Source organism: Camelina sativa, chromosome 3 (assembly GCF_030686135.1).
Source record: "Camelina sativa cultivar CO46 ecotype springtype chromosome 3, ASM3068613v1".
In the NCBI taxonomy this organism is placed as follows: Eukaryota; Viridiplantae; Streptophyta; class Magnoliopsida; order Brassicales; family Brassicaceae; genus Camelina; species Camelina sativa.
This window is the reverse complement of record NC_141882.1, coordinates 31,101,409-31,126,143: the sequence shown is the minus strand read 5'-3', so window position 1 is coordinate 31,126,143 and position 24,735 is coordinate 31,101,409. Positions and strand designations below refer to the sequence as shown.

At 39.1% G+C, this 24,735-nt stretch overlaps 4 protein-coding genes, 1 long non-coding RNA gene and 1 other non-coding gene across 7 annotated transcripts in view; 4 read left to right on the top strand and 2 right to left on the bottom strand.

Annotated features, from left to right (window-relative positions):
- Positions 1-24,735, top strand: part of LOC104778406 (protein neprosin) — a 648,080-nt gene that overhangs the window by 80,365 nt on the left and 542,980 nt on the right. The gene's annotated exons all lie outside the window — the stretch shown is intronic.
- Positions 352-2,513, top strand: LOC104778498 (uncharacterized). 2 transcript variants are annotated; one of them, XM_010502957.3, is made up of 7 exons: positions 352-567; positions 678-903; positions 1,005-1,139; positions 1,224-1,446; positions 1,557-1,743; positions 1,830-2,014; positions 2,111-2,513. In XM_010502957.3, the coding sequence occupies exons 1-7, from the start codon at positions 471-473 to the stop codon at positions 2,375-2,377; spliced, it is 1,320 nt and encodes a 439-aa protein (XP_010501259.1). In that variant the 5' UTR covers positions 352-470; the 3' UTR covers positions 2,378-2,513. The 2 variants fall into 2 exon arrangements, 1 of the variants encoding a protein (XP_010501259.1); XR_015595545.1 differs by having other exon boundaries at positions 413-567; positions 1,224-1,471.
- Positions 2,472-5,088, bottom strand: LOC104778499 (ALA-interacting subunit 3). Its single transcript, XM_010502958.3, has 8 exons — positions 4,775-5,088; positions 4,389-4,447; positions 4,221-4,295; positions 4,022-4,135; positions 3,849-3,919; positions 3,352-3,649; positions 2,950-3,239; positions 2,472-2,776 (listed from the first exon to the last, which is right to left on the bottom strand). Exons 1-8 carry the CDS (start codon positions 4,860-4,862, stop codon positions 2,722-2,724), a joined length of 1,050 nt encoding a protein of 349 aa, XP_010501260.1. The 5' UTR covers positions 4,863-5,088; the 3' UTR covers positions 2,472-2,721.
- LOC104778497 (uncharacterized) lies at positions 5,300-6,336 on the top strand. Its single transcript, XR_766451.3, has 2 exons — positions 5,300-5,644; positions 5,924-6,336. It is a non-coding gene; the product is annotated as an uncharacterized LOC104778497 (long non-coding RNA).
- Positions 13,543-14,907, bottom strand: LOC104778496 (NAC domain-containing protein 54-like). The gene is made up of 3 exons (XM_010502956.3): positions 14,614-14,907; positions 14,163-14,431; positions 13,543-14,082 (listed from the first exon to the last, which is right to left on the bottom strand). Exons 1-3 carry the CDS (start codon positions 14,765-14,767, stop codon positions 13,594-13,596), a joined length of 912 nt encoding a protein of 303 aa, XP_010501258.2. The 5' UTR covers positions 14,768-14,907; the 3' UTR covers positions 13,543-13,593.
- Positions 24,200-24,306, top strand: LOC147947929 (small nucleolar RNA R71). Its single transcript, XR_015595632.1, has one exon. It is a non-coding gene; the product is annotated as a small nucleolar RNA R71 (small nucleolar RNA).

Genomic DNA, 24,735 nt, shown 5'->3' with positions numbered 1-24,735 from the left:
GTAAGATAGTAGTTAGATGTATTGTTGTTAATAAAGTTTAAGTTAGAGAGTAGTATAGTCAATAAACATATAAAATGTATAGCAATAGTTGGAAGTGGGTGTAGGTGATATTACTTTGTAGAAAAGTGGGTGTATATGCAAAGACTTTAGTTTTATTCATATCATATGTTTCCTTTTATTTTTTTTCTTCTGATTTCAACCGAATAATAATCAGTGTAAGAACTATCATATTTTCCTTTTTTATATACATCTCTATCTCTATCCAAGACTTAGTTATTTTGTCTATGATTACACCATTGTCCATTGGGACTATTGGAATGATAGAGGCAACAATCCGTTAGTCTTCTTGTTGAGGCCAAAAGTAGAGAATAGTGAGCCCAAAAACAGATATCAATACCTGTGGCCCATTAGCGGGTTTATGTGTAGAAAAAGCCTATCCACCCCAAGCTGCAGCCAGGAAATGCGCGACAATGGTGATGCTCGGCGTCGGCGTGCTCCAGCTTCCCTCCCGCCTCCGTCACTCTCTCTTTTTCTCTTCTTCCCAATTTGCTTCTTCTCGCCCTCAAGGTCAACATATTTCTCTCTCAGCCTTTCTTTTTGCCTTTTAAGTTTCTACAACAACTATTATCTCTGTTTACGTTCATAAACTGAAACTTGAAAAATTTGTAAAAATTCAGGTGTTGCTAAAGTGGTTCTTAAAAAGGGCAAGACACAACTCTTCAAAGACGGAAGTCCGATGGTGTACAGTGGAGCCGTTGACAGGATCATTGGAAAACCGCCTCCTCAGACCGGAGATGTTGTCATTGTCGCTGATGGAACCGAGAATCCCATCGGTTGGGGTTTGTATAACTCTGTTTCTATGTTCTGTGTTCGCCTTATGCAGCTCCAACACGAATCCACGAGGTTTCCTTTCTAATATAATACAATCAAGTTCTCACAAGACTTCTTTTGTTCGATTCTTTTTCAAAATTGAATCTTTGATGGATCTTGTTGGCTTGTGGTAGAGATCCTTCTTGTGCGTTGAACATTGAGAAGCTTCTCCAAACTAGAATCTCTGAAGCAGTTCAGTTGCGTAAGAGCTTGGGACTTCCCTCGGCTAAAACTAACGCTTATCGTCTTGTTAACAGTGAAGGAGATAGGTATTTATTTTACTGACTGATCTCAACAAACTTTCTTTTTTTTATTGGTCGGTTTCTCTTACCTTTCTTGCTGCTCTGCTGCAGATTGTCTGGATTGATTGTGGATGTGTTTGGAGACATAGCTGTGGTAGCATCCTCCGCAGCTTGGCTTGAAAAGTACAGGAATGAAGTGGAGAGTTGCTTAAGATCAATCGATGGAATTAATCATATAAACTGGAGACCGTCTCTTGATGTTCTTAAAGAAGATGGTTTTGATATCTCAAGTCTGAAACAAACACAATCATCTAGTCTCCCACAGAGATCAATGGTACGGTGGGTGGTGCCTTAATCAGGTCTTTCTCTCTTCTTCAGATATATTCATGAATATGAAAGCCTTACATGGGTGTGAGCTGAGTGATGTTCTTGCTTATATGCCAGGTCGTGGAAAACGGAATTTCGTACGCAGTTTCGCTAGAGGGACAGAAGACCGGGTTCTACACAGATCAACGCGAAAACCGTCACTTCATTTCAACCATCTCTACTGGTAAAAGAGTTCTTGACCTTTGCTGTTATAGTGGTGGATTTTCACTAAATGCAGCGAGAGGAGGTGCTACCAGTGTCGTGGGTACATTTCGTCTATCTCCTCCTCCTCCTGATCCATCCAGCTTATGCAGTGTCTTGTGAATCGTCTGATCAAAAAAACACTTTCAGGAATTGATTCATCTTTGCCTGCTTTGGAGCTCGCCAGAGAGAATGTAATCCTCAACAATATGGATCCGGAGAAGGTTGTTTTTTTTAAACAAGATTCAACAGAATTCATGAAGGGTGCTCTGTCAAGGAAAGAGACATGGGACATCGTGATCCTAGACCCTCCTAAGCTAGCTCCGCGGAAAAAGGTGGCGTAGATTTAAGCGTACCTTTTTGTGTTTCTTAAAATATAGTACATGTCCTAGGTTGTTACAGAAATGAGATTGCATTAATGTGGATGGCAGGTCTTGCACAACGCGGCAGGAATGTACAGAAATCTCAACTCGTTAGCAATGCGATTGACAAGGAGTGGCGGTCTTATGATGACATGCTCATGTTCAGGGGCGATGACGCAGAGTGGGAAGTTTTTGGGGATTCTTCAAAGCGCTGCAGTAATGGCGGGAAGGAAGATCACAGTCGTGAGGGAGGCAGGAGCTGCATCTGACCACCCACTCGACCCATCTTACCCTCAAGGCCAATATCTCTCGAATCTTCTGCTTCGGGTGCTTTGATCATTTGGAAGTTTGGATTCAACGAGTTCAAATTTTTTGTCCGTTGAATGCTACTCATATCTATGTATGATTAGAAAAAATTATAGAAGGCAGATTTGGGGAAAAAAGTAATATATTTGACTGGTTTGGAAAACAACAACATAGTATTATGTGGAGTTTATGTTTAAGCTCTCACCGAAGAAACTATTTTGCAAGCAAGGATTACATTGTATGTAAACATGGATGGATAAGATTTACACACGCAGATTAGAGTTCTCTCTCTCTCTCTCTCTCTCTCTCTCTCTCTCTCTCTCTCTCTCTCTCTCTCTCTCTCTCTTCCTCCCTCTCCAAGCTTGTTTGTTATATTACCTACCTCCGGGATTTCTATTCCATGACAAGTATGATGGATCTCCAAGTCGCCTGAAACGAAGAACACATTTATTACTCAACATTACACATTGTGGCTGTATGCACAAGAATACCTTATCATTATTATTGGCATAATATATAACACACAGCCCAACAACCAGAATTCAACTCTTGAATGGAAGGACACCATCCCGACAACAATTACATTTGAAGGATGTGCGTACCTGGGTTTCACAAGGTACATGATGGTAAATGCGAGGGCCAAAAAGAAACAAATTCCGCCGACTGTCAGGTAAGCAATACCGAGGAAATCGTTCTTCCCCCCCAGCCAACTCGTGGTTGACAAAACAAGCTTCTTCTTCCCATTGAAACTGTAAGTGTTGTAGTTGTTATTCAGTGTAACATGTATGGTGTCACCCATCTCGAGGTCAGACTCTATCTTTCCGTAAAGTTTTCTAAATGTTGGCAATGCTGCGGTTCTCATCCACACGATGAGATCTTCTTGTTCACTAAGCTGCACACAATGAAAAGAGGAGAAAGATGTCAGCGGTCAATTTGCTAAGCAGCATCCATGTGATATCAATGGCAAAATGGATTGATCTCCAGTTTTTTTTTTGAGGGTTTACCGGTATTTTTGGATCTAAAGTAGCACCACCTGTGAGATTCCCCTTCTGAAAATTCTTGGGGAAGACCTTGTTCCCAAACTTGTGTTCCTTGTCACTGTTCCATGCAATGCCTTTTTTGTTTACAGCTAGGCTTACATTGTTTCTTGATAATGCATAGGTGTCATTAAAAAGACTCCAAGCAATTAGACCGCACGGCACAATTGGCTGCCCACCAACATCATCCTCAGGCTTGCATGCGCTTATTTGATTCTCGTATTTTGGACTTCTCAACTGTGAATCACTTCGGCTTTTTACATACCTGTTTTCAAAGACACCATTTGATGAAATAGAGCTACAAAAGTTTAACTAATCAAAGTTCAGTCCTCGTCCCGCCTACTCAATGATAATATCCACATAGAACCCACACCTTCCACTCTAGGTCTCTAACACTTAGTCCCGTACCAATACGAAAACTACATCATGCTACGGCATAGTTGCTAACTGGTGATGTTATATACCTTCGGTGATTCTGGTAGAAGTTCTCAAGCTGGTAATAAACATAGACAGGCTGCTTCATACGCTTTGGCACCTAAGAATGCGAGAGGAGAAAGGAAAGAAAGTAAACAACAAATGCAACAATCTATCAAATCTAAAAGAAGGAAAACAAAACGTTGCCGCAAAAGAAACCCACTTTAAGTTCTCGGGTGCAGACTTTATCTCCACCTCCTTGAATATATGCAATCTTGTTAGTCCTAGCAGGTGTCGGAATGCACTCAGTATCATACCGATCAACGATCTCCACAACCTACACATCGGAGATGTAAAAAAAAAAACACGTGAGATATGAAAGAGAATATGAGGAGTAGTAGCAATGTGTAAGTAACACTTACATCCTGAGAAGCGAAAAGGGAGATAACACCAAGGGGAATAAAGATAACACTGACTATCAAAAATGTCGAAATGACCTGCGGAGAAAAGGAGCGCTAGTTGAGGCGCTTATACATGAAAAATCAGATGTCTGAAACATCAAATAGAGATTGATTACAAAGAAATCTAACCCAACCAGGTGTGAGAATGGGCTTGCAAGCTGGAAGCTCCTGCTGTGTGAACTTGGAATCTGCAAACGATATTTGCCAACCTTTTAGCCATGGCTGGTTGCCTAATCTATCATCTCAAATAATAATCAAAAGACAAAATGTTTTACCCTAATTGATAAAAAACAAAATATATATATATATATAGCGATTGAAGAATGTCTCTTTCAAGGATCGTTGTTTAAAATTTAAACCATCGATCAAAATAAACGATCAACTTAAAAGTGACGATATATTATACGATTGAACCAGCGAGGAGAATTTGATCCAATTAGAATAAAACACAAAGAGTCAACGATAAGCCAAATGAATAATTGGAAGAGGATCGAAGATGGGAGGAGGATAGATACACTTGGGTCGCTTCGAATTCTTCCTGGCGGCGGAAGAATCTCCCGATCCGGCTACCCCCGCGCTGGACGACGCCGTATTGGAACTCATGGCGGACGATTACTAAGCCAAGCCTTGTGCGGATTATTCCGGAATCTAGGGAGAGCGAGATTGGAGAAAAAAAGGGGTGAATCTGACAGCGAGAAATCGGGGGAGGGGTAGAAGAATCAAGAGGGAAGAAGAAGAAGGGTGGGGGAGGAAGACGAAGAAGATTCGTCCGTCTCCTGAACCCGCAGGTAACGTCTTTTTTTCTTTGGATGAAAGGCCCACATTTTGTGGGCTTTATCTATTTCTGTTCACTTTTGATGCCCATTATCACCCTTCGTATTTGAGAAAACTAAGACCATTGCCAGTGGCAATCCTTATTTGGTTACTCATAGAGATTCTGGTCCAAAAATAATTCAAAAACAAAGAAAAAGCCCAAAAACAATAGAATCGGATGTTTAAGGGAGGAACAGAAGAACGGTCGAAGCAACCCTATGTGGAAGTTTTTGATTGGATGAGCCTAAACTATAAAACACCAAAAAAATATTTTCCTCATTTTTTTCCTTTTCTTTTGCCGACTCTCTTTCTCTCTCTCACTTTCTTCCTTCACGAATCGACGAACCGATGAATCTCTCTATCATTCCTCAGTTATCATAGATTCAATCCATTTAATTTTGTTTTTCCGGCATAAAGATGGAACTTTGTTTGCTCTAAGAAGAAATTCCGATCAAACGATTCGTAAATCCACCAAGCTAGGGTTTCATCATTGTCTTCCCTCCGCACCCATAAGCTCGAAGCTGAGCTTTTCTTCAGGGAATAGGAACACCAATCATCATCTGCATCCTCAGGTTTGCTCTATATCTCTCTATTGATCCATTAGATAGTGTATTTTCTTTTGTCTTTCGATTGTCGGCGTGAATCTTACTGCCTTCTTCTTTGATTTAACGATTCGAGTTTGAAATCCAGTGATTAGTAATTTCAGTCCCAAGATTCATCAATCAGAAACGAGGGTTTTGCTTCAACTATGGAATCTTGATCTTTCCGAGCTGATTAGAGTAGCTTAGTTGATGTTGATGAGCTTGTTTTATGTAATTGTGCTTAAAACTAATCGATTGTTGTCTTTGCAGTGAGATAAAGATGAGTACTACATCTCACAGGACTTTATGCACAACAGAGTGGGAGTCCGATTTGGTGGTCGCAGTCAAAGGCAGGTAGTAGTATTATGGAGCAGGATGACAAAGGGAAAAGATCTCCTGTAGAAGTTGTGGTTCAGCCTGGTGCATTGGTTACTCTTCCGCCGCCAAGGGAAGTTGCTAGGCCAGAGGTTCAGAGGCAGATCATACCTACTGGAAACCTTGATGAGGAAGAGTGGGTCACTGTCTTTGCTTTTCTGCTTTTGTTTGTATTAAAAAGAAAATTGAGTCAAATTGGTGTACATGATTGCATCTGATAAGATATGATGCTACTAAAGCTGATGGTTGCAAATCACAAACCAAAAAAGCATAATTTTCAAGTTTAAACTATCTAGGTTACAACTAAATATTTGTGTTTCAAGTTTACATCTAACTATACCGTTAGTGTATATTCTTCTTCCGTAAACACACACTACAAAAGTAAACACCTTCGTTACAATCTAATCGAATTACAATCTAATCAAAGGCTCGGTTCCCATAAACTGTTAAAAAGGCGTTTGAAAATAATCAACTCAGACTTTTCAGTTGTCTAATCTTGGATAGATACACGTTTATAGTGCATCTATCTCTGTCTAAACAAACCTTTAGGTCAATATAAACCCTTACCAAGTTCCATTTACTTTAATTCTGAACTTAACCCTTTTATCTAATACTCTAGTAATGAGTTCTTCAAACCCTTACAGTTATCCTCCTAATACTTATATGGATCTGTTGAATTCTCAACAGGATTCTCAGCCTAATCAGTATACCACCCCACTCCCTTCTCAACCTGTCGACTCTATCCCCACATTCTCTTCTCAGCCTGTCCAAATTAGCACACCATCTGTCACCGAAGACTGTATTGACCTTAGTGTCGACGAGAATGAAGAAGAAGCTGGTAGAGAAAGTAGGACAAGGTGGAGTTCCGAGGAGGATATTACTCTCATCAGTGCCTGGTTAAATACCAGCAAAGACCCGATTGTTAGTAATTTGCAGAAGTTCGGTTCCTTCTGGAAGAGAGTTGCCGACTACTTCCAAGCAAGTGAGAGGGCATCGAGTACACATACTAGAGGGCCGTCGCAATGTAAGGCTAGGTGGAACAAGATAAACCACCAAGTGAACAAATTTGTTGGGTGTTACACACAAACCAGTGCAAGAAGGAAGAGTGGAGAATCTGAAGATGATGTTATGTCTATGGCATGTCAGCTTTACAAGAATGATATGCATAAGCCATTTGTTCTAGGGCATTGCTGGAGGGAACTCAAGCATGATCAGAAATGGATCTCGCAGGACTCAAACAAGAAGCCTAAGCTTGATTCAGACGGATCATATGTTTCCACTTCAACAAATGATGGCGCTGAACAGAGGCCTCCTGGTGTTAAAGCTTCGAAGAAGAAAGGTAAGCAACCGGTAGTTAGTAATGATGGTGAGGATGTTTCTACGAGAAAACTGGATAAGATTATAGCCATGAAGGATAAGGAACAAGAGGCAAAAGATAGGCAAGGCAAAATGAGATTGCTTGAGAGTCTCCTTAACAAGCCTGACCTTACACAAGCTAAAGTTACACTCAGAGACAAGCTAACTGACCAACTGTTGTCAAACACTTAGGTTCTGAGTCTCGACTTTGAGCTTTGTTGTGTTATGATTTACGTTTTTATATATGCAAATCTTCTTGTTTTGTTTATGTTTGTGTTTATGTTTAATCATCTGTTTTTGTTTCTGGATTCGTATTCATATATGCATCTGTTTTTGTTTCTGATTAAGACATTTGTTATGTTTCAGGTTGTTGGGTCCATGCGACATGTCAAGATGTTTGTACTCATGTGAAGGTGGAACTGTTTTTTGGTGAATCCCGTGAAGGTGGACCTGTGTGTTGGTGAGTCCCGTGAAGGTGGTCATGTCTTGTTAAGTCCCGTGAAGTTGTTTGTATGGGTCATGTTATTTTTTGTATGTTTGTATGTTTTTCGGTGGTCCTAGTGACTTGTGAATCATTTTTGGACTGTTATGTCTTGTGTTTTCTATATATTGACCACATATCAGATTCATTGTTCTCAAACACAATCCTTCTTTCCGATTGTCAAAAAAAAAAACACAATCCTTCTTTCCATTTCCTGTATCTCTCTCTCGGCTTGTAGGTTTTTTAAACACAATCCAGTTTCTATCTTCTTTACTAATAACCTTGGGTCTTACTACCAAAATAAAGATTTCTAAACCCAAAAACAAAAACCTTTGATCCATAATAAAGTATCAAATTTTCTATCTTTAAACCCACAAATATTCTAAGAAGATGTCAAATTGGAGTTCTGATCAAGAAGTTGATGATATGGTAGAGGAAGAAGTTGACAGTATAGTGGAGGAAATTCAGAACCATTGGACTCATACAGAAGATCCACCATTACCAGTTTTCAGAAGAGTGCACATTAATAGAGACCGAGAAGGAGGCCATATTCGGTTATGGAAGGATTATTTTAGTGAGAATCCCACTTACACTCAAGGTATGTTTTGCCGTCGATTTAGAATGAACAAACTGTTATTCTTGCGTATTGTTAATAGTATTGAAGATGGGGTCCCTTACTTCAAACAAAGACGAGATGCAACTGTAAGGCTCGGTCTTTTTGCACTTCAAAAATGTACGGCAACAATTTGTATGATGGCATACGGAAGTGCAGCAGATGCGATGGACAAATATCTAAGACTCGCTGACACGACTGCGCACAAATGCCTTGAAGAATTTGTTAGCGGAGTTATAAATCTTTTCGGAGATGAGTACCTCATAAAGCCTACAGCGGAAGACCTGCAACGATTACTGAATCTTGGAGAATATTGTGGTTTCCCCGGAATTATAGGGAGCATAGATTGTATGCATTGGAAGTGGAAGAATTGTCCAACAGCAAGGAAAAAACAGTATTCACGTGGATCTGGAAAACCAACAATCGTACTAGAGGCTGTGGCGTCGCAAGATTTATGGATTTGGCACGCTTTTTTTGGACCACCAGGTACATTAAATGATATCAATGTTTTGGACCGCTCACCAGTGTTCGATGATATACTAGAGGGTCGAGCTCCTAGAGTTATCTATGTTGTCAATGGACGACAATACAAAATGGCATACTACCTCACTAACGGTATCTATCCCAAATGGGCAGCTTTCATCCAATCAATTACACTTCCACATGGTCAAAAAGCAAAACTCTTTGCTCAATGTCAAGAAGCATGCCAAAAAGATATAGAGCGTGCATTTGGAGTCTTGCAGGTTCGATTTGCAATCGTCAAGAATCCCACACTTTTTTTGGATAAAGCAAAAATAGGCAAGATAATGAGAGCATGTATCATATTGCATAACATGATAGTGGAAGACGAACGACATGAATATAGTTTCTACGAGCCATCAGAGTTTCATCAGGGAGAAGGAAGCGGAACTTCTCATGTGGATTTATCATATTCAACAGATAGGCCAACGAATCTCCATAATATAATGACCATTCGAAATGACGTCCGAGATCCAATAATGCATGACCGTCTTCAAAAAGACTTGATTGAGCATATCTAGCAAAAATTTGGTGCAACCCAACAGTAGAACGAATTTAATTTATTTTCTCGTACCCCGTTTCTTCTATTATAATTTATCTTTGTCTATTTTTCATGATTTTGTAAAATATGTTAAATAATCCCGAATTCTGTAAAATATTTTTATTTCCCTTATATATAATATAAGTAATTAATATAACTTATTTCTCAATTTAAAATTATTTAAATTTGAAAATTACTAAACAATAAATTTAAAAAATATATATTTTAATGATTGAGAAATCTTCATAGGTTTCTCTAGTGGAATGATGAATTTTGATAAGTACTTAGTGGGTTGCTTTAATTAGATTAATAATAATTATATGATTAATTTATTTGTGAGTAACCATATGGGTTACTCCACTGCCCTTGCTCTAAAAGATTGTCCTGAACAGTGTGCAAATCTTTTCCAAATGTGCCATAACCCTTGAAAATTTTTTTTTTGTTCACCAAAGATTTTCATTCAAATGAGAAATATACAAGAAGATTACTTATCCGGACAGAACCCAAATAGCATGATTGGAAGATAAGCATAGGTGCAAACATAAGTCAAATATAGAGACACAAACTTAACAAAGCTTGATAGGGTACCAGGAGAGATGTTGAACCAAACTATCATGAGCAAAGACAAGATAGAACCCACATTAAACAAATAACCAACATCTGGTAGATAGATGGCCACCAATATAAAGATATATTGTGACGAAGAGACGACAACCGAACCAAGCAAGGTTCAAGGTTGGAAGCAACCAGGGACAACCTCAACCGCAGGCAGAGAGAAGCCGGAGAAGTTTCCGGTAAGCAAGCATCGCCAGGAAAAAAAACGGAATCTAGTATAACATAGGAGGTTCTGAATTGGAAGCCAATTAACCAAACGGAGAAGTATTCGATGGAGAGACCAGAGAAGTATCCGGAGGAGGGACCGGAGGAGTATCTGATGAAACCGTACTTACCAAATAAGCCAGCAAGGAAGAGGCTTTCAGATTGATGAGCGGAGTGGGAGAAGGAGGAGACCCAAGGTAAAAACCAAATTGGCTGTTTACCAGCAGGACCCAATAAACTGGAATGTTTATACAAAACCCATATAGACAAACTAATGGGCCGGGCCCTATGAGATACCTGCCATCGATTCACGACACCAAGCCTTTGACCTAGATCGGACAGGGGAGGGTCGTGGCGGCGACTGGCAGGGGGCAAGCTTCCGAACGAAGCTGCTGGCTCAGTCACGAGCACCCTGATCTTCAGGAGAGAAAGGGGAACAAAAACGAGGACCAGACAGAGAGCTTGAGAAGGGGGATCTGGAGCGTCCACGGCCACACGCACGCCTTGGAGAATGAAGGCGGTGCTAACACTTCTGAATGGAGGTACATCGATTAACCCACCGACGGTTAAAACCCGGTGGAGACAACAAAGATTCCCGACGAGACGAAGCCTTATGAAGATGGATGCGTAAGAGATTGAAATCCACGAGGGGGGCTCCGGAGAGTTGGAGAAACTCACCGAAACCTGAAAACAGACCCGGCGGATACAAGGAGGAAACGTCTGAGGAGGAGTTCTTAGAGGATGTCAAAGAAAGGAGGGCAGCGGAGCCGGAGGCTGAGGAGCTGGGCGGACGACGAGTGTTGGACCAACAAGAGAGTGATGAGAATCGGCTAGGCTGACAAAAGAGTCTTCCATGAAGTACCGAGAGAAGCTCTGCAACGGAGACGAGCGAAGAGACCTCAGAAGAAGATCCGGTGAACCATCTATGCCATCTCTGAGCGAAAAACGAAAAAACGAAGGAGGTTCTGTCCTTTAACCAAGTAGAAACTAAGCGGAGAGTAACGAAGGAGCCATAAACACAGGGGAAAGTCCGACGCCGACGATCCATGGCTACACCGGCGTCGGAGGAAGGAGAAGGTTTAGGTGCCTTGGGAGTGACGTCAGAGAGGATTCGAAAAGCCATAACCCTTTAATTTTTTTCGAATTTGCCATACCATTTTTAGTATTTGGTGGACTACTTTAACTTTCCGTAGACAACTTTAATCTTTGTGTACAATTTTAACTTTCGTGTATAACTTTAACTCCTGATAGACATTTTAATCCCTCGTAGACAATAAACTATGCCATAAACGCTGGGCATTTTAAAAAAACTAAAACTAATATGTCACATTTATAAACTTTTTCCAGAAATATGGTACATTTGGTTAAATTCCTTTAATATTTTCCACTCATCCATCTTGAGACAATTATGGTGAAACCTCTATAAATTAATAATGTTAGGACCAAAAAAATTCATTAATTTATAGTGATATTAAATTATGTATAAATTAATAATTGTTATTTTATACTAGTAAATTAATAATTATTAATTTATAGATATATTTTTAATAGTTTAAATTCTAAAAATTATGAATTGATACAATTTTAGCAATATAATATTAGACTTTCGAATGTTGTAAATTTTCTGGTTTTGGAATGAACATGTAATATTTAGAAAATATTATTGATAATAAACTACAAATACTATAGACAAATTCACTTATAAACATAACATACATAAATATTCAAATTTATGAATAATAATATCAATTATCGTATTTTAATAGTCTATCAAATTATCAAAATGTAAATGATGCATATCTAACAAATTGAAAACTTAAAAAAAAAATAGCTATTTTTATGGCATGTTATAAAATATTTTATATCATTATAGTTTGAAAATATAACATAAAAATTGTTTTATATATATGAGATTTAGGAAAAGCATATATTATTATATCAACATAAATATATATATATATAAAGATTTACATGACTATTAATTTATGATATTATTGGAACCATATTTTACATGGAGATTTCAAAAAAAATATAACTTATTATATTATTGCAATTTTGTTATTTTTTCTACTGGTCCGACTCGAGAGTTGAATATTTATTAAACTTTTTTCAACCAAACATTAATTAAAAGAAAGCTACTAGATTGATTTTCCAAACCAAAAAAAAATTAATATTTATTAATTTATAGTGTTTATTTATTAATAGATTATTAATTTATAGAGGTTTAAATGTATTTGCAGTTTAAGACTGGAAGTGTGACAACATAAATTATCTTGACAAAATAAACTAAGACTTTCGTTGATCAAATGGTGAGACGTGTTAAAATTGTACTTAACTAGATATTTACCTGCAGTACACCGCGGGGCTATATGTTTTGTTTAGAAAGACAAAATAAAATTTATTTATTATATTAACTATATATGTAAATGATGTCTTTTGTATTTTTTAAATCTACTATAGTTTTACATCAATATATAATGTAGTGTATAATTTCCATTGTCTACATGTAGTGGTTTATATGTAGTGTATAATTTTCATTGTCTACATGAAGTTTAATCGAAAATTTCGGCGGTTAATATTGTCTACGGTAAATCAATTGTGTTTAATGTTTAGTCCAGATTTTTTAGAGAATGGATTAATTAAATATAAAATATTTAATGCTAATGGGTGTTGGTCCAATACTTTTGGAAATTTGAATAAGAGAAAATCTTCTTCAATTAGATTCCAAATTTAATATTATTTAATGTAAAAAATAATTATAAAATTTAATATCAATGATATTCTTTGTAAATAGGTATGAACTTCAAAATTTATTTTATAAATGTCTCAAAAAAATATATATAGATCTTATGTAAGATGACTTGTATGGTAATATTTAAAGCTTTAAACATTATACATAGATATGCAACCCGGCCGATGAATGATTTCGATAACATATGTTACTTATACAGGTAAACGTTTTCGCTTTTCCGTGACCAACCAGCTGTAAGTAGTAAACTAGTAAGTACCATACACATCCATAATTAAGAAAAGAAAAAATAACAATCCAAAATATTCTTTTTTTTGTGTAGAAAAAACAACTACACAAATATCTACCCTTTGTCATCAGCCAACCAATTTAGAAGCTAAAAAATAACTATATATATATATATATATATATATATATATTTATATATATATGAATTACCATAATTGATATAATTATGTAAGTCAAGAAATGAAATATGGATTAATTATCAAAGGGAAGCGGGGAAAGTGGCAGAAGAAAAAAAGATTTCGTCAAGCGTCCCGTTCATAGAGTCTCTGCATTGAAAGTCTTGTTGGATTGACGACATAATATCTGCTTCGTTCATAGAAAGCTGAGGGAAGTCTTGGAGTTGAAGAGGGGGATGGTATGGAAGCTCATGCTGATGAGTATAGTTTGAGAGAAGAGTATCATGATCGTCGAGAAGAGAAGATGAGAAATGAAGTGCAAAAATAGATGAGCTGTTTGCTTCGTCTACAAGGACCCCTTGAGTGAGCTCTGATGAAGATGTCTCCGCGGATGCTCTTTTCAAGCTCTCGTCTTCAATATTACCATCAAATTTTCTCCACCTCTTGATCTCCTTCTCTTCTTCCTCATATTTTCCTATACTAGTGCTCTCTTCTTCTGCGTCTTCTTCTTCTCCTTTTCTCTTTGGAATTTGTATGTTCTTCTTAAACACTCGGCACAATGCATACGAATCCTGTTTAACGTTATCATTATCAAGAAACGAATAGATTTATATCTTAATAATGAAGCTTGTGCGCATGGGAAATAATTTACCTTCAAGGAGGAGGAAGGAGTGTTGGTGAGACGATATTCATGCATCACCCAATTAGTACGAAGTCCATGAGGAGCCCTTCCTCTATAATAAACCAGGGTCTTCTTCATTCCCATTTTTATCTTCTTTGATTCTATTGTACGGTCTTTCCCTGTGGCCTTCCAATAACCCGCTCGGGTGGCACGGTTTGTCCTTGACCCATTGGGATACTTCTTATCCCTTGTGCTATAAAAGTACCATTCCATGTCGTTCCCCGGCAAAAATGACTTTTCTGTTACGCATATTATAAGATTAAATATGGTTACTTCGATTCAAAAAACCATGATCGATGTAATATATGTATGAATGCACCATGTCCAAGTGAATGTGTAATTATAACGTTAAATGATATAAATAAGCTGAACAGTATATATATACATGTTAGATAGAGAGGGAGAGAGAGTTGGATCGTACCAGGCAAGTCCCATGGCTCGCATTTATAGAGATCAACTTCTGGGATGATCTCGAGCTCAATGGCTCGGCCGTTGACCTTCCTATCGAGATAGTACGCAACTAGCTCTTCATCTGTGGGATGAAACCTGAATCCTGGAGGCAAACTGGGCGCCATTCAAAGTAGCTAGATGCGGTAGAAGAAAGTGAGAGAGAAAGAGATGAGAAATATATTATAGAGGGTAGGAGGGGTGTTCGTACGATATATGAAGGAGACTATATATAATTGAAAATAAGAAGAGACCACACCGCAGGAGGTATGATATGTCATATGGGAATGTATAAAAGTATGCCATGGGATTGGCATCTTCTGAGACTAATATTTTGTGTTACTTTGGGTTTGCTTTTTGGTCAGTGTCTGTCATAATACTCATCACATTTATTTTTGAACCAATATGTATTTACATTTAAAAATAAAAAAATTGAACTCTAGCTTTTGAAGATTCTGCTGCAAGTGTGAAAACCCTAGAAGGAGAGACGGAAAAAGGTTAGCTAGAAGGTCCCATTTTACAAGATCTAACATATATATGCATTCATGTATGCATGTATGTATACAAAGTTACGCGTTTCGGCGTTTATAATCCCGGTGAGGGTAACGTATGTCATGATGTGAAGTCCCATTCAATCTTTTATAATGTTTAGGGGACCCTATAATTTAGTTAACTTGCTTAAAACAAAAAATGAAGGCTTTTCTAATATTTAGGGGACCCTATAACTCTTCTCAAACCAAATCTATCTGGCGACACCTAAACACTCGTCTTTTTTCTTTTCTTTTTTGTTCGGTTTTACAGTTTGTTGTAATATTTTATGTTGTTGTTATTGGTTCTTGTGATTTTTTTTTTTTTAAATGAGGTAATTAAAAAGCAGCATCTAAGTCGACTTTGGCTTTAGTGTTGGGAGGCTTCTTTAGTCCCTTTTACATATGGATTAAAGACGTTGTTCGCCTCTTTTACATCATTACTCCCACACAATCTTTGACTCTCTTTCTATCGGCGCTTCAATTTTACTTACTCACGGTCAAATCTCTTTTTGCCTCGACTATCTCTCTCGGCCTCGATCCAAAAAGATAAATTTTAAAAATATGGAGTATGTGACATCTTCACTTGTATATATGATATATATATATATACTCTCATATATAAAAATGTCTCGTTTTCATATTCTTTTTCTTTGCTAAAATATAATTCACATTTACGAACACTGGGGACATAATTTTAAGTAATCGTAAAAGAAAGGGTAATCAAACGTTTATGCAAGGAAATGAGCAAATACACAACCACAAACTCTTCCTCTCTTTTTTTCTTCTGTAAGAAAATAACAATAACATTTTAGGTAAGCTTTAAGTTGTGGTCACCAATAACTTAGGGAGAGAGAGAGAGAGAAAAAAAGAAAAGAAAAGAGAAATTAAACTGAAAGATATTTTGGCCAAAGATGCTTTAACAGTTTAGCTTATACTAGTAGTCTTATACCGTTATAGGATATCAACTTTCATGCCACAAATGTTTCACCACTTTTTTTTTCTTGGTCACAAATTAAATCGAGTCAAGCTATAGGAACAAATAACGTGACAATATATATAAACGGTCGATGTGTGTGTGTTAGTGTCTATAGATTTATAGTTTGCAATTTTTACATAGCAAATGCGAAAAGAGTAATTAATGTGGATTGATTGATTAATAAAGAATTAAAGACAACGAGGAAGCTAACATGCAAGCCTAACTAAAGACATGCAACCTTTGACACGATCTGAGGAAAACGAATAAAGCTATATATATATTAAGATCTAATTAAACATCTTATAATCAATTAACCCTTTATATTTTCATTTAACAATTAACATGCATAATTAAGCAATGCTCCGGAAAGAGTGGTGCAGGTAAGATCTGATGGTGGTAACAGGGTTTCGGTCTGGATTTGTTAGCTTCGGTCGAATAACTAACTAGAGCCGCCGAAATAGAAGCAAAGTAGTACCTTTTGCTAACACCGAATTTCCTGAACGGAACCGATGTCTTGAGTATAGACATGTTTCCAAGCCACACCTCCAAGGCTCCAACAAGTGTTTTCAGCCCACTTTGTATTTACCCAATTGAGGAGTTTCAAACTTTCTCTTAGAATAATAATAATAATAATAAATTAAACAGTTTTATAAATATATTTTTCAAGCTTAATATCGATATAGAGTGTATTATGAATATATGATAATAAGCATCATTTGGCAATTAACTTCGGTTTTAGGCAACAATTATCTGATAAATAAAAGGCAAAAATGAACTATTCATGACAATATATATTTTAGAGGTAATAATGTAAGCACATAGTGTATTATCCACCTAATAAAATTCATAATCATGGTTAACACTACAAAATGTTTTGCATAGAGAAAGAGACTTAAATCCTAAGGTAATGGCGAGAAGGGAGACTCCGATCCCTGTGATTGGATTTCACAAAATCAGGCAAATATACAGTTAAGTCATGATATCATTTGGTATGAATGGCGGTTCCACAGTTTTTACAGGCTCTTGGTTGTGGATCAGATATCACCTCTCTCTAAGCCAGAGTTTGGAAAACACAATGCCCACCAAAAATTCAACATTTTATGTCACAAGTATTGTCAGGATGTGATACTAGGATTTTTGTGTCTCCTAGCAGGTTCATTAAACCTTATGTGTTGTAGTACTTAAGGTGTCAATCCAAATGGGACGTTGCTAGTCACTCAAGATGCAATCAAGATTTCACAAGTCAAGACAGTTCAAAGAATGGTTTTATGTCTAACAATCCTAGAATGATGAGGATGCAAAACGGAAATATGTTATAGGACTAGAAACGAAAATGCATGACAAGAAGCGAAAATGAATATAAACATAAACGAGTCTAAGCATGAATTAAAAGGCAAGAAACGAAACAGTTTCAGGAATGCAATAAAAATCAGGAAGAAAGAAGTCCTAAGGATGGGAGTAATTGATGTCGGTGGAGTATCCTAGTCTATAAAGTGTTTAACATGCCACAAGAAAACCATCCCTAAACAATGAACATCACTTCTTAGCTAATCCAATCTCTTGACAGAAGCTACTCAAACTCAACCACTTCCAAACCTAGCTCTCGTTAGAGAAACATGATCAAGCATGGCATGAAAAACAAGTTCATTCACGTCAACAAACATCCTAGACAACTATTCTCTTAGGCTAGGAACGTAAGTCTCTGGCACTAGTTGGTCAGACATTTCATCGAACACCTTTTGGGTGCGGAAATGTCTAAAAACTAGTTCCAATTTATCAGAAAAAAACAAGTATTTCTAACTCTAGTCCAGAAGGGAATCATACAAATCAAAGCTTAAATACTCTACATCCTAAGATCCTCCACCTAATCTATCCCATCCTCAAGAACTACCACACTACTCAGATCCGAAGATCATCATCAAGGATACAAATCCAGAAAACATTGAAACAAGCATTATTAGGTAGATAAAAATAAGATGAACAGCTTTTGAGAAGGAATCAAGTACAAAAACTGAATAAACTCGGAGATGTCGGATTACAAGTCTCAGAACGTTTTTAGGTGGCTAGGTTCACCTTAAGAACAAAACGAAAAATGAGAAAAAACGATCAGATCTCCAGCCAAGGCTTAACAAAAAGTATTTATAGTAGTCCAACATGTAAAATCCTAGAACTTAAAACGACAAAGTAGGGAGTCGGTTTTGGGAATCTCCTGAAGCGTGTAAGACGGAACGTCTTCCTAACATGTGCGAACGAGTCGGTGTGCGTCCAGTCCTTGATTGGTATATGAAAGTGGCTCGAATGGTGTGAGTGAAAGTGGCTCGAGCGTGGTCAGTGAAAGTGGCTCGAGCGTGGTCGGTGAAAGTGGCTCGAGCGTGGTCGGTGAAAGTGGCTCGAGTTGGGTGTATACACATCCACTAAAACAATGATAACTCTTGAACCACACCTCCGATTGGCTTGAAATAAACGGCATTGGAAATATGATTCAATTATCTACAACTTTGGTGAAGAAGTATAAAGCTAAATCCTACTCGAGTGGAACGGCTCGAACGGAGTGGCTCGATCGAGCGGATTAGACTGGCTCGAGAGACGGTTCCGGGAGTGTTGTGAGATTGGCTCGAGAGAGGGTGCTGACAGTGTTGTGAGATAGGCTCGAGAGAGGGTTCCGGGAGTGTTGTTAGATTGGCTCGATTGGTGCAGCTTAATTGGTGACCGGAGAGTGGCTCGGTGGGACCTATGGAGAGCGTGGCGAGTGAGAGTGGCTCGGTTGGACTGCTGGGGTGCGTGGCGATTAAGAGTGGCTCAGTCGGACCGCTGGGGTGCGTGACGAGTGAGAGTGGCTTGGTAGGAAGCTGGGGAGCATGGCTAGGACGGACGCTGGGGAGCATGGCTCGGACGGATGATGGGGAGCATGGCTCGGACGGACGCTGGGGAGCATGACTCGGACGGACGCTGGGGAGCATGGCTCGGACGGACGTTGGGGAGTATGGCTCGGACAGACGCTGGAGAGCATGGCTCGAACGGACGCTGGAGAGCATGGCTCGGACGGACGCTGAGGAGCATGGCTCGGACGGATGCGCTTCCAACGTCTCCTTAATACCTGAAATACTCCGAAATGCACAATGTATGCAAGGATGATGCAAGAACTACCTAGACATGCAAAGTGTATAGAAAAGACTTAGAAAATGATGTAAAACAATCAGTTATCCTAGCTAAATGCATGATAAATATATGCTGAGGAGAGACAAAATATAGACATATCAACTCCCCCAAACTTAGTCTTTGCTTGCCCTCAAGCAAACGATCAAGAGCAAAGTCTGGAAGAGAGGTGTGAAGATGGGGTCTCAGAACCTAAAACATGCTGAATAGAGTAGTTAGAATCAAGTTCCTTGTTTTTAGTTCTATGATGCATGGTGAAGGAATTTCATTTGTTTAATCTACACATGCAATCCTATCAATCACCCCCTTTAACATTTATTAACAGAGAACCATGAATCAAGCTATGCAATGTCATTGAACTCATTTGGCTAGGGTGAAGGGTCAAAGACGAAGATGGACTCCTTCTCAAGTTGTTTTGTCAATACAGAATAAGGTTCTCTCACGAAAAGGAGTTGAGCTCAAAAGAAGGCTAAAGGTTGAAACCAACTGATAAATACAAGAGCAGTGCCCTATCTACCCAAGGTCCCCAAGGAAACTCAGTCCTAACATTCTAACCCAGAAGTTGGTCCTATCTCTACCCTTCATCAGAAACATCATCTCAAACTTTTTACACTTAGTCTTAGGAGGAGTTCACTTCTTATCATTCTAGCGGATTGGGAAATCTTTATTATCAGTAAGGTTCTTTTTCTTTTCTTCTAAGGACTCTAGACATCTTAAACATTTTACTTTCTTTTCTTTGTCTAATCTTTTCATTTTATGCCCATAACCAGTAACTCATTATTTTGCTCAACTCAAATCCTTTACTAGACTTGTAAACTTTGAAAACGCATCCCCCTCCTAAAGATTTTCTACCCTTAACTTTCTTTGTACTCTTCACTTTTCTGCACAAATCCATACCAAATACCCAAATTCGAGTTCTCACCTAGTCCTACTAGTCCGGATAACGCGAACTAGAACTACACAGGATCCTACTCTTGTCGGTTAGAACCTAACACTTTCTAACAAGCTCAACTCGGAAAAGGTCTGACACTCAAGAATACAATTGGCTTGAAAGAACGGTTGGTTAAGGGTGCGGGGAACTATTCCAAAAATGGGAATCAGCTACTTGGATTGACAAGGGTGGTAAAAATGTGAAAAACAATCCAAATATGTATATGGTACCCATGAGTTCAACTTCAATGCATAACAAGATAATTGCAAGTCTGGATTAGGTTCAGATAGATAGGGAATGACGTCAATTCAAAACATGTTTCAATCTTACATTTTCAAATTCAACCAACATGCATCAAAGAACTAATAACAAGGGCTTTGATCTTATCCTATTGAATCCAGCATGCTACCAAGGTTACAATCATCATCAACCCCTATGCTAGATGCAACAACCCTAAATAACACTAGACTCAATCCTAATATGCAAGTGTAAACTACATGAACACTCTGTTTTTTTGTGGAAATTTTCAAAAAAAAATTCAAATTTTTATGATTTTTCTATGCAAAGATATGGATGCAGACTCAAACATGATATGATGCAAAAATTTGAAATAAGAATCACAAGACACAACATCATATACATCATCTCAAACCCTCCCCCAAACGTAAATTACACAGTCTCTTGTGTAAGAAAAATTTACAAAAGGATTTGAGAATCATAACAAAAACAATGCGTGAATGAAATGGTATGTACAGAGGGAAAGTCGGAGTACCTCAGTAGTAGAAGAAGGAGTCGGAGCTCGCCCAAGGAGTTGGTGCGTGATACTGGCTCTGTCCTTCACCTTGTTCGGGATCGCGGGAGTGGCCTCAACCGCTTGCGTGTTCTGATAAGTGTTTGGTTGCTCGTCGCACTGCATGTCGTCGACTCTAGAATCACCATGGTCCGAGACTAACACTACCACATTTGTAGGCTGATAACCACCTTGCTGCTCAACCTCTTGCATGCCCTGATAATCACCATGAGCTTCATCTCGTTGCTCAACCTCTTGCTTGAGCTCCAGAACAACGTGTTGATTGACAACTTGAGGAGGCTCTGAAACCACGTGAACCTTGTCCTTGTCTCTCCTTAGACTCTTGTGATGAGTGGTGTGAAGGAGCGGGTGAAGGCTGACGCTCCCGTGACACATATGAAGATTGACGTGCTGGGGAGGGAACCAGAGAGAGTGTTCTCTGACGAGTTGGCTCGATGGAGACTTTGTGTGTGGCTCGAGAGAGAGGCTCGATCGGGTGTTGGCATGAGTGGCTCGAGTGTGGTAGTTGGAGCGTGTGCGGAGTGAGATTGGCTCGAGCGTGACAGCGATGGCGTGGCTCGAACGAGTGCGGAGTGATGAACCTGGGTCGAGTCTGATTTCACGCCGTCGGTTGAACCTTTCTTGAGTCGACGATGGTTGAGAACGCACAGTGGTGGTTGAACTCTCTAGGTTGCGTCGCAGCGCCTTCTTTTGACTTATACTTTCACTTTTTTGTTTTTTTTATTGTTTGTTGCCCATACTCCCTTCTGCAGATTCCTCAACACCAGAAAACTAAAAACAAAAATCAAAAACACAAGGATCCTAAAAATTATTTACAATGATACATGTGGGACTTCGTCCCAAGTGAGCTTGTTTAAAGTCTCTGAGCTTGACTTTGCATACTCCTTATGCTTTGGGAGATTCATAGAGAGGCTTCAGAGACCCCTCTAGAATGTCTTGTCTAGCCATATACTCTTTAACATTCTGCCCATGTTCAACAACAAATGAACTGCTCTTCTTCATTATCCCAAACCTCTTCCTTAATTTCCTGGGAGGAGAACTTCTCATTGTACCTTGGAGCTTCTTGATTTGCCCACTCATTTCCTTCACCATAGTTGTTAACTCTTTCACTGAATCCCTTAGAATATGAGTATTTTGGAGTTCATACAAATTGTCAAGCGCAGGAGGACTTGACTCTTGCGGTTGGTGAGGTTTAGAAAGCAGGTCTTCACGCTTAGGGAAGGTAACGACTGCATTCGAGTTGGAGAATGGTCGAGTGACACTTTGAGTTTTCTCTTTGGATACCAAAACCTCAGTTTCTACCTTATTCACACTCTCAAAGATGTCAAACCCAGCTTTATGATCTTTCTCTTCAATCACGAAGGTCTGCCCATCAATAGTTGGTTTCTTCTTAGAATCCTTGATGTCAAACTTCATCTTGAAGTTTTTACCCAGATTGAGATCAATCATCCCTTTCTTGACATCAATGACTGCTCCAGCTGTAGCTAAGAAAGGTCTTCCCAGGATTAGTGGATCTTTAGGCTCTTCATCCATTCGCAGCACCACAAAGTCAGTAGGAATCCCAGCTTGTCCAATTTTGATGGGTATGTTCTCTAGTAGACCATGAGGTAATCTAGTAGTCCTATCAGCCAATATTAAGCGGAGGTTGCATGACTTGTATTCGTTGAATCCTAGTCTCTGAGCTACAGATAGTGGCATTAGGCTTACTGAAGCACCAAGGTCACATAGGCACTTTTTGAAGGCCAATGGACCTAGAGAACAAGGTAAGGTGAAAGAACCAGGGTCCTCTAGCTTCTTTGGGATAATCATCTTCTGAATAACAGCCTTGCATTCATGAATAACCCCACCTATGTCATGCACTACCCTCTCATCTTCCAAAGCCTTAGCTTGAGCTCCTTTAGCTATCTCCTCCTTCTCTTTGGTCCTTTATGTTACCAAATCAGTTAAAAACTTTTGATATTGAGGCACAAGTGCAAATTCATCAAGCAAAGGCATCCTAAGTTCAATCTCCTTGACTTGTTTTCGAACAGAGCTTTATACTTCTCAGTAAGCTGCTTCTTAAACCTCACCGGAAATGGTAGAGGTTGCTTGTATGGTGGAGGAATGAATCTCACAGGTTTATTCTTGGGAGCAGCGGGTTCTTTAGTAGCTTTAGGATCAAATTGCTTGGCTGACTTAATTGGATCCTTGAGCACCTCGATAGGATCCTTTATCTGAACTTCATATTGAAGAAAATCCTCCTCATCTAAACTCTCATTGTCCTCAGTGAGCTGTACATCTACAACTTGGGTGGTGATGGCATGGATAGCAGCATAGTCCTTGGGGTTTTATACTGCTTTTCCAGGTAGTTGGCCAGTTGTTGGGGTAGAAGTAGAAACAGTGTTGCCTTCCATATAATTCATCTTGGAGTTAAGAGCTTCAAACTTGACATTCAGATCATTGTAAGAACATTCCATCCGCTGACTGAGTTCAGCAAACTTCTTAGCAGTATCCAGAGAACCATTAGCTTGACCTTGAAAAAGTTGTTGCATCATGTACTTCATTTCTTAATCTGGAGCTTGAGTAGGTTGAACTTGTTGAGGTGAAAATCCTGGTGGTGGTCCGGAAGGAGCTTGATAACCTTGTTGGAACTGTTGCTTAGGCATGAATCCTTGATTGTAAGGAACAAAAAGTTTTTGCGGACCTTGTTGTTGCTGCTGAGGAGGGTACACCTGATCTTGTGTATTTGCAACATTTGTGCTCCCGTAAGACAAATTGGGGTTCGTCTTGTAGGGGTTGTAACCTTTGTTGTAACCACCTTGATTTTGGACGTAATTGATCTCCTCAAATTGCTCACCTTCCCCATCTTGAACTTGGAAAGAATCATCCTCAGCTACGAAATGGATGGTCTGCTGCTGACTTAGCAAGAAGCGGTCAAGCTTGTCATTGACATTCTTAAGGTCCTTCTTGTACTTCTCTTCAGACCCAGCGTCGCCTCTAATTGTGCGGTCATAGTCTTCATTGTATTTACCGTCAGACTGGTCGAGATTCTCAACTAGTTGCCATCCTTCATCAACTTCTTTGTTCAGGAAATTATCGTTAGAGGCAGTATCAAGTAGCATGCGGATTTTTGGAAGTACACCACGGTATAGAGTGCTCAGCAGTGACTCGTTGTTCAACCCATGGTGTGGACACTGGCTCTGGTAACCCTTGAAACGCTCCCAGGCCTCACAAAATGATTCAGAGCTCTTCTAAGTAAAACCAGAGATGTCATTCCTGAGACGTGCAGTTCTGGCATTCGAAAAGAACTTTGCCAAGAATGTCTTCTTGCAGTCATCCCAAGTGGTGATGGAGCCCTTGGGAATGTTTTTCTCCCATTGATGAGCTTTGTCTCCCAGGGAGAATGGGAAAAGGCGCAACTTCTAACCATCCTCACTCACGCCGTTGATCTTGGTGAGACTGCACAAACGATCGAACTCGTCGAGGTGATCGAGTGGATCCTCCATAGGCAACCCGTGAAACTTGTTCCCTTGGATCATGGAGATCAGACCACTTTTGATCTCGAAGTTGTTATTCTGCACGGCGGGAGGGACGATTCCAGCACGCTGAGTATGAGTGTTCAGTGCATCCCCAACACCAATGTTTTGCGGTCACGGATTTGGTCCATTAGGAGCGTCTATAGTGATGGGTGTGTGATGATCGGCAAAAAGATG